Source organism: Lepidochelys kempii, chromosome 15, assembly GCF_965140285.1.
Source record: "Lepidochelys kempii isolate rLepKem1 chromosome 15, rLepKem1.hap1, whole genome shotgun sequence".
Lineage (NCBI taxonomy): Eukaryota > Metazoa > Chordata > Testudines > Cheloniidae > Lepidochelys > Lepidochelys kempii.
The window spans coordinates 30101928-30117903 of NC_136394.1; the positions used below are offsets into that span (position 1 = coordinate 30101928).

The 15976-nt window shown below is 55.1% G+C and overlaps 1 protein-coding gene across 2 annotated transcripts in view; it reads right to left on the reverse strand.

Annotated features, from left to right (window-relative positions):
• Positions 1-12575: 12575 nt before the first annotated feature.
• TRPV4 (transient receptor potential cation channel subfamily V member 4) overlaps positions 12576-15976 on the reverse strand; it is a 42683-nt gene continuing 39282 nt past the window's right edge. The window contains exon 16 of one of the 2 annotated variants that reach the window (XM_078849002.1): positions 12576-15724. In XM_078849002.1, coding sequence (XP_078705128.1) covers positions 15567-15724 — 158 coding nt within the window. In that variant the 3' untranslated portion in view covers positions 12576-15566. Of the gene's footprint in view, positions 15728-15976 lie in introns of both variants that reach the window. The other variant, XM_073313166.2, reaches the window with a different exon arrangement.

Genomic DNA, 15976 nt, shown 5'->3' on the forward strand with positions numbered 1-15976 from the left:
CCTTTCCTCAGGCGTCGGGTTTGTTTCGTTTTCTCACTGCTGCTGCTCTCCTCTGGACTCTCCGTATCTCACACCCTCCCACCGCCGGGGAGAATCCGCCCGGCTCTGAAAGACTGAGGCCATTTTCCACAGCAGCACTGCGGGTTTCGTGGCAGCTTCAGCCCACCAGCTTGGCATTTGGAAAGTAAAGGGCTGGGCTGGCTGAAGGCAGCTGACAGCTCTGCTCTTTGTACTCCATTGCTGTCTGCTAGACAATGCCACCAGTGCCGGGCTTGAATGAACTGACTTTCGCATTTCTAGTACCGATGACTGACACCACCTCAGTACCAGCGTCTGCAGCCTCCCAGCTGGCGTCTCCTCGGAGTGTGAGCATTTGACTTGCCATTCAGAGCCAGCAGCTCGGGTTTGCGGGCGGAGGGGAGGGAAATCAGACCTCTCCCGGGCCGTTTTCAGCCTGACGCGAGCTGGCCCTGTGGAGCCCTGGCTGTATGGCACGAGAAGTGAGATTCAGTCTCCATTGTCTGGCTGTCATGCAGTGTGTCAGAGCACCAGTGCCAGCCAGAAGTGTCTTCTTGTGACAGGCCCCAGGTATTCAGGAGTTGCCGCGGCCCATTGCCTGGCTAGGATGTCCCTGTCCTGCGTGAGGGCACCTAGGGGCATGACATGGGCACCGACACATGAGGGACCATGGCTGGAGCTGGACGAGGCTGGCGGTGTTGACCCTGTGCCAGTTTGAATGGCCCCAGAGCAGCCCGCAGCTGAAGGTGAGCTCCATTCCTGGCCCTGTTGGAGTGACGCCCTGTCACCGTTGTGGCCAGGAAGCTTTCTGGTGAGCTCGGTGGTGCAGCATGGCTCTTCAGACCCTGCCCCGTGCCAGGCTTTGGCCCAGCCCAGAGACGCAGCTCTCCACCCACAAGGGAAAAGCAAGAGTCGAACAGGGGTCAGAGACAGGGACCAACCAGCTCCCTGGCCCAGTGGGAGTCAGCGTGCCTGGGCCATGCAGCCAGACCCCCAGCTTTCCTACCAATGCGGTCTGGAACCAGTGCAGACTGCCTCTGTCTCGCTGCTAAACCTCCCCTGTGCTATCCCCTCCGGCCCGCCTGCCATCTCCCTGGGAATGCCTGAGGGAGGCAGCTTGACCTGGCACCATCCCCATGGGCTCGAGCTTTCCCTGGCCCTTAGAAGGGGGCTGGGTTGCCAGTCCGGGGCCCTCCCTGCTCTTGGGAATGCTGGCACGCTGGCAGGAGGTTCCCCGGCCACTCGGCCAGCCGTGGAGACGCTGGTAACGGGGACGGGGCGGGGGCGTTCAGCCTCCATGGCCCATTTTGTTCTTGGCCTCCTGGCTCAGCCTCGCCAGGAGGGGTGGGCGATTCCTGTCAGGAGGACATAGTCCCCTGGGAATTGACGGGACTGACCCAGCAAGGCCACCCGCGTAGATTTCAGCGTAGGCCCCTCGCTCTCATTGCCAGCCCCTTTGCTGATCTCAAGAGCCCTAACACCATCGTCTAGGTCCAGCGCACACGCCAGCATCCCAGGAGGCAGAGCCCCACAGGGGGAGGCCGGCATTAAAGGTAAGCTTAGAAAGCTATTGGAGGGAGACGGGAGAGGATGGAGCTGCCTTCCCCTGTGGCTTAGCGGCCTCCACAGTATAAACATAGGGCTTGAGAAGATAATTACACCTCAGAGAGCGGGGGTGACCTCCAGAGACTTCCATTAGCGCCAGCAGCCTATTGGATTTTCCTTCTCCGAGCGGTAAATCTTCCTGGCTTAAATGAGGATTTATAGACATCTTGTTTGCTTTAAATAAGAATTATATTTTTAAAGGCAGATAATTAACAGGTGAGGCTGTGACTTTATCATTCAAAATTCAAAAGCAATTAGGGTAAGTGGCACCTGTTCCTCTTGGATGGCGCAGGGCTCAATGAAACACCTGGGCAGGAGCCCAGCGGCTGGGGAGAGGCTGGGAAAGGCCAAACCTGGCTTGTGAAATGGCTCTGCGTTCAGGGAACGCCGCTCCAGGCCTCGGGCGTCAGTGCTAGAGCAGGGGCCCGGGGCTCAGGCCTCCTGCGTGGCAGCTCTGACCCCTGCCACTCACGCACTGTGTGCCCTCAGGCAAGTCACCTGAGTCCGTGAGTTTCAGAGGCGCTGAGCCCCCATGGCCCTGGCTGATGTCAGCCCCTCTGAAAATCACGCCCTTCGGCCTCTCTGCAGTTCAGCTGTAGAATGGGGATGCTACGCCCTGTCTCATCCTGGGAAGACAAACCCTGCATGGGCCCAGGCGAGGAGGTGGGTGAAGGTCTAGCCCTGGAGACAGGGCTTAAACCAGGCTTCCCTGTAACACCAGCCTGCAATATCAGGCCTGGAGGAAGGCCCCTGCGGCCAAGGACATAGGAGAGTGTGAGCAAGCTTTGGAGCAAAGCTGCCTGGGCTGAGGGACTGGGGGCTGAGGCAAAGAGGAGCCCATGGGTAGGCTGAGCAGTCAGAATGAGGAGCCCTAGGAGACACCAAGGCTAGACATCTTGTCTTCTTGTTCCTGTTACTTGAAGGTGGGGTGAGTTTTGACCCACACAGGGCATTTGTGGAGAGTAGCTTGGGGCTGGCGGGAGGGTCAGTGGCTCAAAGGGTGAGGGTGAGGCTTTGCCAGTGAGTGACCATCAGGCCTGTTACTCCTATGAGAAGTGTGCAGCTTTCCTCAGCGGCTTGTCATACCCTTTTGGCTGCCGTTGCCATTTTCCTGGATGCGGCTGTCGCAAAGACTGCCTGGGTGTTTCAAGGACATTAGCACACCTGTTAGATGGAACTGCTCCAGCTCCCGGGCTGGGTGGGAAGCAGCTATTCATCACACAGTCCTCCCCCACCCCTCTGGTTTAGAATCAAGCTCTGCCACGCAGGGTCTGGGGCTTTGAACACACAGCCGGGACGCCATGGCGCTCAGCTTGCTCCTGGTAGCTATATTTCAAACAGAGTCATTAAACAATGCCGGGCTAGTAAGCCGGGCGCCCCGCTACCCTCTGTACATGCCTAGGAGTCACCCCGTGCTCATGCCACCAGCCTCCCCCTCCTGTTTGATACACTGCCATATTACAGCTAGTCACTAACGGGGATCTAAGCCCTTCTGGATGTTTTCCTGCCTAGCGTGGTGCCACAAGGTATCCCTGAGGCCAAGCTCTTAACAGGTTCAAAAAATACACCTGCCTACATGTCACAACAGTAGGCTCCACCGGTCCCTGCCCCTGGACCACACGCGGGGTGAAGCAACTAGCTTACGCTGTGTTTTAAGTGCCGCATCACAGAGCGTTGGTGAGATGAGATTTAACTAATAGAAGTCCTGTGCAGCCAAACAGTCCTTCCAAAACTGGAATTACAGCAGGGAGGGTAGCGCTGTAACCAACTCGCCCAGGATGGGAATAAAAACCAGGCAAATGAGGGAGCACATTGCAATAAAAACGCAATGAGCTTCTCTCGGTCTTGTAAAGTGAATTGTGCAATTTACGACCGAAATCCCTTATTCTAGAAACATTTATCAACCTCATCTTCTTTTTACTGCCCAAAGGCAGCGGTGTCATTCAGAAATATGATGTGGGGGGGTGAGTGACCTTGGGAGTGCACGGAAGATCTGGAAGCAGAATCTTAAGAAGCAAAGTCAGGGCCTCTCTCAAAGAAAAGCTGCATCGGTGTCAAAAGCAGGTCGGCTTCGGGGCTGGGGACCCAGCAGGCATGACCCCATTTCTAATCCCCTGCTCAAACAAGTTGCGGGCTGGCTGAGTGGTAGAAGGAATCCACTTACAGTATTTACCCTTAAAGTTCACCTCACTTGGTTAGTTCATTTCCACTGTGCTCGTCTGACGTGCACAATTTATGCTGCATTCCATCACGACCCACGTGCCTGTCATGCTCAAGTATGACAAAATGATATTATGACCCCCTGCTGTAATTGAGTTTCCCTGGTGCCAGTAGGTGCAGCAGGCAGCCTTTGTTTAGACGTATTTATTGCCTCTGGATCACCCACTGGAAGCTGATTTCCCAGCGCAGAGTCATTACGGCCATGTGTTTGTTTTGCCTCTTTTTCCCTGCTGGCACATCTGTCACTGCCAAATCCCAAGCACCCACAATGCCCACAAGGGAAGGGGGCTGCCTACAAAATGTGGCTCACAAGCACTGTCCCAGAACCCACCTTCCAGCCTCTACCTCTGCCAACCCATCACAAACCCAAGGCCGCCAAGATGTGAACATAAGAACGGCCATACTGGGTCAGACCAAAGGTCCATCTAGCCCAGTATCCTGTCTTCCGACAGCGACCAATGCCAGGTGTCCCAGAGGGAATGAACAGAACAGGTAATCATCGAGTGATTCATCCCCTATTGCCCATTCCCAGCTTCTGGCAAACAGAGGCTAGGAACACCATCCCTGCCCATCCTGGCTAACAGCCATTGATGGACCTATCCTCCATGAATGTATCTAGTTCTTTTTTGAATCCTGTTATAGTCTTGGCCTTCACAACAGCCTCTGGCAAAGTGTTCCACAGGTTGCCTGTGCGTTGTGTGAAAAAATATTGCCTTTTGTTTGTTTTAAACCTGCTGCCTGTTAATTTCATTTGGTGGCCCCCTACTTCTTGTGTTATGTGAAGGAGTAAATAACACGTCCTTATTTACTTTCTCCACACCAGTCATGCTTTTATAGACCGCTATTATATCCCCTCTTAGTCATCTCTTTTCCAAGATGAAAAGTCCCAGTCTTATTAATCTCTCCTCTTACGGCTACCGTTCCATACCCCTAATCATTTTAGTTGCCCTTTTCGGAACCTTTTTCCAAGTCATCTTTTTTGAGATGGGCCGACCACATCTGCACACAGTATTCAAGATGTGGGCATACCATGGATTTATATAGCGGGAATATGATATTTTCTGTCTTATCATCTATCTGTGCCGTAGGGGGATCTTCCTTCAGCAAGGTGAGAGCTAACGAGAGCTGGGTTCCAATTGCAAGCCCTGATCTGGAACTAAACACACACGTGCGTTAGCCAAGAATCTTCAGCTCTGAACCTGCCTCGCTGGTTCTGGGGGGAAGCTGCAGCGAAAAGGGACCTAGTGCTTGGATGCAGCCCACAGGGGTAGAAACCTTGCAGAATAACCCATGTCACACATCCAAGATGGCGAAAATCTCACAAGATCTGACAGCCCACTGAGCTTGCCAACATTTTGGGATGAACTCTGATGAAAACAGGTCCCCAGATTCCAATGCCCCCCCCCCCAAAGCACTCATGAAGTATAATGAAACGGATTGCAAGCAAGGCGATTTTGGTGGGGATTCCACAAGCCCTGCCATCTTGGGTCATTGCTGATCACGCCCTTTTCATCGCTTATGCCTCACTTCTACGCAGCAATGGCTCTGCCATGTCTGGCGAGCAGGGAAACCTGCTTGTGGCTGCACAGGTCAGCTGGAAATACTTGACTGTGAGGATGTGAATAAACTCTGCTCATCTCCTTGGCCAGAGTGGGAAATTAAATGTCTGCATCCATGTATGTCCTGCACTGACAGGGCGTACAGAGATGTCAAGGGCAAGCCCTAGCATCAGGGACTCCCTGCGTTCCGTCACCCTCCCAGGCAAAGAGAGCCTGGCCATGTACGTGTAGTAGCTCACAGCGTTAGTTCTTCATGCCCTGAACCCAGAGCTTTCGCATTCTGCTTGCAAGTTGTTTAGGAGCCTTCCAGTGGTCCTGGTGCTGAGGACCATGAATTAAGCTGGCAGCATGAATGGGCAAGAAAGGACTCTTTAGTTCCAGCCATAAGTGGTGCTTCGATGTGAGCAGGAAGGGTCATGCACAGAGCTCCCAGCTGCAAAGCCATCAATGGAAGGTCTGGTGGTTTGGGTTTGCCTGGCCATGTCTCCAGGGAGGCAGGGATTGCTCCTTTGGACCATGCCTGGGAGTGCTATTGGTGTGGCTAGGTTATGATTGGTCTGCATGCGAGGCTGGGCTCTATATTACAAACTATTTGATTCCCTCATTTCTGTTGTATTAGGTTGTATTCCCAGGCAACCAGCCTACCCGCCGGAGGTCTGGGCCACATGACAACTTCACCTGATGCAAACAACTCTGGGCAGAAATCACCCTTGTAAACAGATCTCCCCTCCTCCACCCAATTCATCCCCAGCGTCTCCTTCGAGACCCGCTGCAAACCCCACTCAGAACAACCCCAGCCAGGCCTCTCTGGCCCAGCCCAGAACAAGGATGTGATGGCACCAAACTGCAGTCCCACTTGTGTCAGATGGTGCAAATCCCAGGCCAGGCTCCCAAGCCATGAACGGACGTGCCGCCTGGAGGAATAGACATTCTTAGCCCTCTGCACACATTACCTAATTAATCCTCCCTGCCCCTACCCAGGCTGGTCAGGTTGTCATTGACACCACGTGTCACCACCCCAGGTTCTTCTCCCCATCATACAGATGGGCAAACTAAAGCAGAGCCACTTGTCCCAGGCCAGGTCACAGCTGGGCTTAGACCCTGGCCAAGGGGCTGTGGTCACAGAGGCGAGCCACCCCCACTCCCCACTCACACAGCGTCATCTGGGCTCAGGGACACTCGTCATGCCCACAGCTGGTTTCAGCCATGGCGCCCAGCAGCTGGCAAGCCAGTACTGGCATGTCTCTGCTACGGGCTGCTGCAGAGAGAGGCGTCCAGAGGGGCCATCCAGCGTGGCTGAGTCGTGCTGTCACCAAGCCATTTCTGTGGTGCAGCCGTTGGGTCAGCAGGGAGGCGACCAAGCAGCTCCTGAAGCGGGTCAGCCGAGGGATGGTACGGGGCCGACACAGCAAACCCAGCTGTCTATCCCTACGCAGCGCTTCTCCCACCATGGCCCAGCGAGCTTGGGACAAGCCCATCACAGACCAGCTGAGGGTGCCGGGGGGGGGGGGGCAGGGTGACAGGGTTGAACGTCCCAGGAGGTGTCCGGCGAGCTGGCTCCATCATGGAGGCTGGTGCGAAGGCAGCCCGTCAGAGGCAGCCAGCCTGGAGAGTCACTCCGTGGGAGGCCTTTGCTTTGCCCACGGGTTCATTACTGCAGTGGTGGGGGGGTATCACCCTGAGCCCCCACAAACCATGATTGGCACTGGCATGACAATCTGGCCACTTGATCCGTAACAGGCATTGCCGTGCCCTGGCTCAAAAGAAGTAACAAGTCGCCATGCCAACAGATGAAGCAAGTGAGGCCCATGCGAGGGATGGGCCTTCCTTCGACGCCATGGTGCCCCTTGGGGAGCATGGGACGGGGGGAGCCCTGCTCACAGAGCCAAGGGGCTGGTGAGCATGGAAGGTATCCGTATGGGACCCTCCCCGGTCACTTCCACGAGCACCTTTGGCCCCTGGCCTCAGACGGACTGAAGGGGTCTGTGGTTCCCTACATACTGCCCCCCCCACCTGCCTTCCCCTCTACAGACACCAACATCCGCTCAGCAGGGAAAGCCCCATGGCCGCCACGTCCTGGGCCCAGCTCAGGAGGCGGTTTGTGCAAATTGACCCTGGGTTTGGCCAGAGGGTGGGGGAGGGGGCACACACCACCGCGCCCCCCCCACCGCCCCGTTCCCCTCCACCCCCCGGCCAGGCCTTCTTTGAACATTCTCGTTTGACCAAACCCAGAGCGCAGCTCACTGAGACCCACATTGTGCCACGCGACTCCCCGGTGCAATGTGAACCAGCCTGGCCACCCCAAAACAGAGACACCCCCCCACCCCATGTAACTCAGGTCACGTAACACAGCTGGACACCACACCCCCCCCCCGCAATTCCCTGGGCGAGGACAGGGACGTGGCAGAGCATCCCGGAGACCTGGTGGGAGCCAAAGGCCTGAGCCGCACGCTGGGCCGGGGAAACGTGGCCAGACAGTGTTTGGCTGAGGGACCCCAGGGAGTGCAGGAACCCCACCGGTGGGCACAGAGACACATGGCAGGGCCAAGGAGCCCAACTCTTTTCAGCTCATTCCCGCAAACTGTGAACTGGGCCCAGCCTGCTGTTGTGTGGTGCCCTCCAGTGGCATCAGGTGCCAAGCACCGCTCTGCCTTTCCCTGCTTCCAACGCTGCGGGCTGGGAGCTTTGTGGCTGTGCAGCTGAGCACCTCGTCGGAGCCGCAGCAAGGCTGGTGCCATGAGGGCCAGGCTGCTCACTCCGGTTTATTCCTGCGTTTCTGCAGCTGGCGGGGAATGCCCTAGCCTGGGACGTGCCCCGCCACCCCCAGTCACATAAAGCCGGCTCTGCCCACCAAATCGCCTGCAGGAGACATGCTTTCTTGTGGGCTGTCGCCCCTTCCCTGGCTGCTGGGGGCGGTCAGGAGAGATTTGCACCCTTCTTCCAAGCTACACAAGCCCCTGGGTTTGTCACTTCTTACTGGAGGAAACCAGACATGTTCCCAAACTAGCAAGGTGACCGACACACACTTTTTCACACCAGCCCAAGGTGCTTGTCATGGGCCGGGACAAGCCAGAGAGGTTTGCCCCAGGTTTTCAATGGGCCAATGCCACACGCTGCTCCACTGACCCACTGTGTGTGCTACTCCAGCCCTCTGAGTGGGGCACCAGCCCAATCACTTGCTCCCTGCCCATCTGTCCCCTGCTCACGGGGATGGGTTTGCTGGGGCCAGCAGGGCAGCCTGGTGCTATGGGCCCCAGCTACAGGCTGCAGTGCTTTGCGATCCACTCGCAGACAGCACCAAATCAGCACATAGAGTTTATTGTAACCTCCGCTGAGAAACAGCGAGTTCAGCCTGCGGGAAGGGGTTAATTTCCTCCCTGCACACAGCGCACTTTTAATTAAAGTATCCATCAACACCATCACTCCTTGCTGCAGACTGTAACCCAGGGCGCCCTGCTGCAATCACAGTCTCCAGGACCCCAGCTTGAATTAAAGAGTCGAAACTTGCCCTGTCAATAAACTTGAATGAGATTGTGAACAAGTTTCACCCACGTAACACAATTTACAGCTGATGGGGAAGAAAAGCCCTGAGCGCTAGCTCAGCCAGGCAGCTGGCTATAGGGAAAGACTCACACACTGAGAGCCTTGAGAGGTCATTTCAACAGTGCAGTAGATTCAAAATCATCATGTTTATTGCTGATTATCTACTTATCCTGGGCTTGATGCTGCTGCCATTCCCACTGATGGGAAAATGCCCATTGCCTTAAATAGTGCAGGATTGAACCCAACGGGGTGGGGGGGGGGTGTTACATTCCTTTTTTACACTCAATTCCCCTGATAACTTCCTCAAGCCCAATTTAAAAACCCTGAAGTTCTCATCCCAACTCAGGGAACTGGCTGTTCTGAGGACAGGCAGCGCTAGGCCAGGCAGGAGGCGATCCCCCCATGTCTCTGGTGCACCCAGCAAACCATGACCCCAATTTCCTGCTGCCCCATCAAAGCCGCCATCAGAATTCTACCCTGAGGATGGTAGATTTTCACCCTGTTCCCCACAGCTCCTGAGGTAAGATAGGTCTTGGACTCACCGTGGATAGTGTTCTGAAAACACCCGCTCAACGTGCAGCGGCCGTCAAAAAAGCAAACAGAACATTAGGAACCATTAAGAAAGGGCTAGATAATAAGACAGAAAATATCATAATGCCTCTATATCAAACCATGGCACACCCACGCCTGGAATAGTGCGTGCAGCGCCGGTCCCCCACCTCAGTAAAGGTGGATTTGAATTGGGAAAGGTGCAGAGAAGGGGAACAAAGCTAATTATGGGGTGGAACAGCTGCCGTATGAGGGGCTGTTCATCTCCAACAAGCAACAAGGAAGGGGGTTGTGACACAGGGCGAGTGAAGCGGGAAGGGTTATTTACTCCTTCTCATAACACAAAAACATGGGACCCAATGAACTTAATGATTGGGTGGCTCAGCCTGTGACTGCCAGATGCTGGGACTAGATAATGGGATGGATCACTCAATAACTGCCCTGTTCTCTTTGTTCCCTCTTTTTGTTCTCCCTTTGTTCCCACTGGCCGCTGTCGGAAGATGGGATCCTGGGCTAGATGGACCCTTGGACTGATCTAGTGTGGCCACTCTTAGGCTCTTAAGCAGTAGGTTTAAAACAAACAGAAGGAAGTATTTCTTCACCCAACGCAGTGTCAAGCTGTGGAACTCATTGCCAGGGGAAGTTGTGAAGGCCAAAAGTAGAAGGGGGTTCAAAAGAGACTTGGTAAGTGTATGGAGGAAAGGTCCATCAATGGCTATTAGCTAAGGTAGTCAGGGACAAAACCTCATGGTCTGGGTGTCTCTAAGCCTCTGACTGCCAGAAGCTGGGACTGGATGACAGGGGATGGATCACTCGATAATCACCCTGTTCTGTTCATTCCCTCTGAAGCACCTGGCACTGGCCACTGTCAGAAGACAGGATCCTAGGCTCGATGGACCATTGATCTGACCCAGTGTGGCCGTTCTTAAGGATGCGAGAAGCTACCTGACCAGAAGTGTTGGATTGCAAAAAGGCCACACGCACCACAGCACAGGCCTCCGTAGCAACCTCGCCTTGGGGCATCAATGCCCTGGGCCACACGATCTTCTCAGCCATGCCTGAAGAGCGACTTTCAGATGGCTCAGCTTACAGCAGGCGCCCATCCCCTTCGCCATTGCTTTTCACAATGCTAGTGGCTGCAGCTACCCACGTGCACACCATCGCTCCCTCCTCCTCCTCCTGCTGCAGCGGTGTGACATCACAGGCCCAGCAGATGGTGGGTGATGTCATAGCTACAGAGATGCAGCATCAGGGCACAGGCAGGGAGCAGACAGGCTGTGAGGAAGGATGTTCATGCTGAAAACACTAAGGCCCAGTCTCTGGCAACTTTCTGTGCACAGAGGAGAGCAATGAGCTCCAGCCTGCGGGACTGGGCCCTACGGGCAGCCAACAGAGCCAGTGGGGGTGAGAAAGCGCCGGTCCAGGAACAGCCCCTTGTTTTGATCCCATGGAAAAGCGCCTCTAATGCCCAACTGGAAGAATTTTGCCTGCCAAGGCATGAGCTGGGCATTTCCCTGGCACCTAACAGTGTAAGTAAGGAACGCAGTGCTGTGCTCTGCCCTGGGGCCCATCAGCGGCACAGGGAACCACAGAGCCCTAAATGCACACGTCTCAGCAGGTAACGCGAGCACCAATGATCCTGTCTGCAACTGTATTTGTTGGTTGTAAATCTGCCCCTTAGCATGAGCATGATTTGTGGATTGCTGGAGGCACGCTCGGTGCCACACAAGACGCAGGAGAAGAGACAGCCCCTAAGGAGCTTCTAATCTACAAAGAGAATGAGACAGACACCAAATGCCCTGGGTGCCCGTGGACGGATTTAACACAGGGCACTGCCTAGACGTTCTCTGGATGAGCTGCAAGCTTATTTTGCCATTTCTAAACCACAAGCTCTCCAGTTCCCCTCTGTATGACACGGCCTGCAGGGTCTCTCCCGTGCACTCGTCAGAGGAGACCACAGCTACAGCTGGTAGAAAATGAAGCCCTATTCGCGTGAAAAAAAAAGTCAAGGTTGGGTTCACTGTGACAAGGTCAAAACAGACCCATTTTCCCTCGGTTTCCAAACATTTTCACCATCCTCCCCGCCTGCCCCAATTTTTTTCTGGAAAAAAAAAAAAAAAAAAAAAAAAAAGGAAAATGTCGCCAATACTTCGTCCTGCCTGAGTGCCGGGGACTGGAGCAGATGACCTCTCGAGGGCACCCCCAGTCCTATGATTCTGATTCTATGATTTTTTGACCACTCTCTTTTTTGGCCATTTTTCAAAACAAAAAGTTTTCATTTGCAAAATTTCAACCCGTTCTAGTCCCAGCCCTGTGCCGGGACACGAAAACACCTCGTTCCAGAGGAGAAAAGCCTCACCGGGAGTGGGATCATCACGTCCTTTACCACCTCAAAGGAATATTGGATCATGGACACAGGGAACTGATGCACATAGCCGGATAAGCAGACCGTATAGAACATTATATCTGAGCAGGCAAAAGGCCCGTGAATACTGGAATAAGACTTCCCCTCACATCGTCCAACAGCACAAGCAGAACCCATTCCATGTGAGCGCCTGAAGAGATGGGTCTACAACAAGGAACCAATATCTGAAACCCTTAGAGCTGCAGAAGCTCCCAGTCTTTGCCCTCTGAGGGCCACATTGCCCAGAGCCTGAGACACAATCCTACTTCATCTTTAATATGACGGTGCGGCCCATGAGAACTACAGCCTCCCAGTATGCACTGCTCCAGGGTCAGGCTACCTGCAGCAAGATGGTGCATTGCAGGATGAAACCTGCTGCCTTCTGCTCTGTATTAAAGATGCGTGGCCAAGGGCCAACATCATAGAATCTGTGATGGCCACTCACAGATTAGAGTGTTCAGCTAACAGAAGGGATTCTTGGCCTGTAAACCAGCACCTCCCATTCACAGCTGATAGTCAAACAACAGGCTCACCTGGCCACAGAGAGGAACCTGAGCTGGCATCTCTTGGACACTGAACCTTGGGATTAGCCCTTCAGCAGATTTCTACATCTGCCACCAGGGAGCCTGGGACACACTCTCAGAGCTGGATCAGCAAATAAAACACGGAGGCAGAGGGCGTGGTTTGGTTTTTATTACTAAATAAATAGTTGTATAAATCTTGTGCAAAAATGTATATGGCGCAACCACTGGCCTGTTGGATGTAATGGATAATGCTCTCATCTCTCCTGCTCCCTTTTGGACTAGCAAAATATTTCTCCCCACGGATGGTACAGTCGTCTCCCGATAGCTAGAGAGAAGGCAGTGCTTAGCAGCTACTTTATCACTCCCTGGTGAAACTACTCTCAGGTTAGGTGGGTCTCTCTCCCAGTGTCACAGATACCAGCTGGAAAGTCAGTGCTGCAGAATACTGGCTCTTCCACTCTCCTACCTGAACCATCAAGACTAGTTCTCGTGGCTTCTTTAAAACTTGACTCCCATCTCTCTTGTTAAGGCTGGAAACTTGGCTAGAGCTGGCCTGGGGAGAGCTACCAGTCTGGAGATTAACGTCTCAAGGGGAGTCCATCACGAGACGGTTACAACGAGGCTGGACAAATCCCTGAGGCAGCAAGGAACAATCCTGCATTGGCAGTGGAAAGCAAAGGGAAAGGAACGGGGCTACCAAGCCTTCTCCATCACGAACGCCTGTGGTTTTTACCAGACGGGATTTGGAACTGAATGGAATGCCCCACCATTCAGTAGAAAGGGGCCCAAACTCCAGTTGCCTGCGTCTCTAGTACAGTGGGGCAAAGGCTGGCAAATGGCAGTGACAAACATTCGTTTGAGTAAACATCAGGATTGTGCTTTGCCTGTCCACGGCCCCCCCGCTGTACTCCTCTTGAACATTCTCACAAGTGACATTTTGGTCCCAAGCACCTCCAAAGAGAAGAAATGGGACACAAGTACTTATGCACAGATGGCTTTGCACACTGACTGCATGGCACGAATTTGCACAGGCATTCACCCCCTGAATATTCAAGGACCAACTTGGAAGATTTCCGTGGGCGTGGGAACCATCTGGTCAGGGAGCAGAAACAACGCCATGTGACTTAAGTGACCAGTCACAGAGGAGGAATTCCAAAGAGCATGTAGCGGACCCAGTGGGCACAGGGCAGAGCTAGCGAGCAGCCTTAAGGCTGAGGAATGGTGGCCGGGGCCATGCCTCAGCTGATTGCAAACAAAGTTGTAAAACCTGTGTCTGTTGGCAGCTAATTCACTGGCTCTTCACCCAGCTTCGGTGGCCTTAGCTTCTGGACAGCTGGCATCACTGCCCCAGCACACACCTTCAGGCCCTTTGTCAGCACAGAATTCAGTGCCAGGGGAGACCGTGGACGGATGAGCCCCTTGGTGCTAACAGAGCCGATGCCCTGTGGGTAACAGCAGCGATTCCACCGCACGGAGCCCTGTCCCGCCAAGGCAGGGAGGGAAACGGGGCAGCTCTAACTCCAGCTCTGCCAGGAAGGAGCACTGGAAATGGTCACTAATTAACATACTTTGTGCAGGGAAACAGGCAGCCGTGCCATTAGCCTGCAAGGTACCTGTGGCACAGAGCAGGGTGAAGGAGAGAGCTGCCTGAGACAGAGAATCATAAAATCTCCAGGTTGGAAGGGACCTCAGGAGGTCATCTAGTCCAACCCCCTGCTCAAAGCAGGACCAATCCCCAATTTTTTTGCCCCAGATCTCTAAATGGCCCCCTCAAGGACTGAACTCACAACCCTGGGTTTAGCAGGCCAATGCTCAAACCACTGAGCTATCCCTCCCTCATTCAGGAGGTGAATGACCTTCGGTCCAGGTCTGCTCTTCAGAGAGCCACGTTAAGGTGAAAGCAACCTCTGCAGGGAGAGAGAGGGAGCCCCGTTGCCCAGGGTATTGGAAACAGGCTGATCTACAGCCTGGAGAACACGCTGTAGGGAACATCCCTGCATTGAGCAGGTTGATTTCTAGGCTCTCCCGCAGCTTGTGCAGAGCAGGCTGGATCCCTGGCTGTGGTTCTTACCCATCTCTGTTCTCCAGCCACTCTCAAGAGGGCTGGCTAGGAAAGGGCTGGGGGATCTGCACTAGGCCCTGGGACCAGGGTGTGCCACTGGGCAGGGCGTGTGCTTTGGCTTTGCCGGGGCACCCCTGGGGTCGGGTTTGCCAGCACTGACATTTGCAGAAAGCAAAGGTCAGGCTTGAACGCCGGCTCCTGGGAGGAGGCAGCTCAGACAGATTTCCTGTCCGTCGGCTGGACAATGGTGTCCCCTTCCCCAGCCGATTGTTGGGGGAGCTCGTGCAAATGTCGGTGCCCCTGGAGGTCCGCACATGGCTGAGGCTGGGAGTGGGGTTCCTTGTGCACAACACGCTCACTCATGACACTCACTAGGAACATGAGCTCGTTCCCCAGGGGACACTGGGCAGTTCCCCGTGCAGCTGGAATCCTGGTGCCAAGGGCATGGGTACGCACGGCGTTCCCACTGAGACGCTCTGCACGCCGACTGGCTGCTGCCCAGCCAGGGGAGTGCATGCCAAGGGCAGCCCAGGCACGGTGCCCGGGAAGTGACATCTCAGCACCGGCCGGTCTCTCCACCAGGGCCCCCGCACACACACACCAGCATGTGCAGGATGAGAGCTGGGCATGGGCACACCGTAGGGCTTGGGGGTGGCAGAGTTAGATGCTGCCCCGTGAGCATCTCATGAACATTCCCTGCAAATCCCTCTTCTCTCTACAGCCCTGCTCTGCACGTCACGACGGTCAGGCTCAAAGGGTTTGGAGCCAGAGGCTTGGCGCTTGGAAATAACAATAGCAAAATGATTATTTCACCACTGCTGTGTCTGAGGCAGCCAGGGCCCTGCTGGACGAGCCCTTTCAGACGCAAGGGCTGCGCGCAGGGCTCCAGGAGAGAGCCGGGGGCTCCGGCGATGCGCTGCATGCCGCTGGCAGGAGGGAGGCCGTTTCAGAAGCTCCGTTGCTGGTTGGTTCCTGCCTGCGTTGTGCACATCAGCCCCGCTGCCCCACGCCGGGGTCTGTGCATGGTGGGCAGCAGAGGACAGAGCCGGCGCTGGCTTCTCCCTTCATGCCTGAGCCCACTGTTAGATGTAGGAGTCCTCTTTCCGCCAGCCTGAGGGATGCCCTTGCTTCCACTCGTGCCCATCGGACATCCCCCTGTTCTCCAGCGGGACCACCACCTCCTCCGGCTGCGAGCTCTTATTCAGCTCCACCACCCGGGGCACCACGCTCGACCAGCGATCTGCTGGATGGGGATGGGGAGAGGCCATTTAGTGGGAGTTACCCTGGCCCGGTAATTCCAACTCCCTCCACCCCCCAGTCTGGATCCTGTGGGCTCGTCCCATCCCACCACACAGCCCTCATCTCTCCCCCTGCCTCTGCTCCTGCGCTGGCTTCCTCAGCCCTCTCGCTCACTGCTGGGATCTCTGCGCCCGTTTCAGAAGCACGGCCAGCACTGCTGAGCCCAGCCAGCCCCCGGCCAGAGTCCTTCACG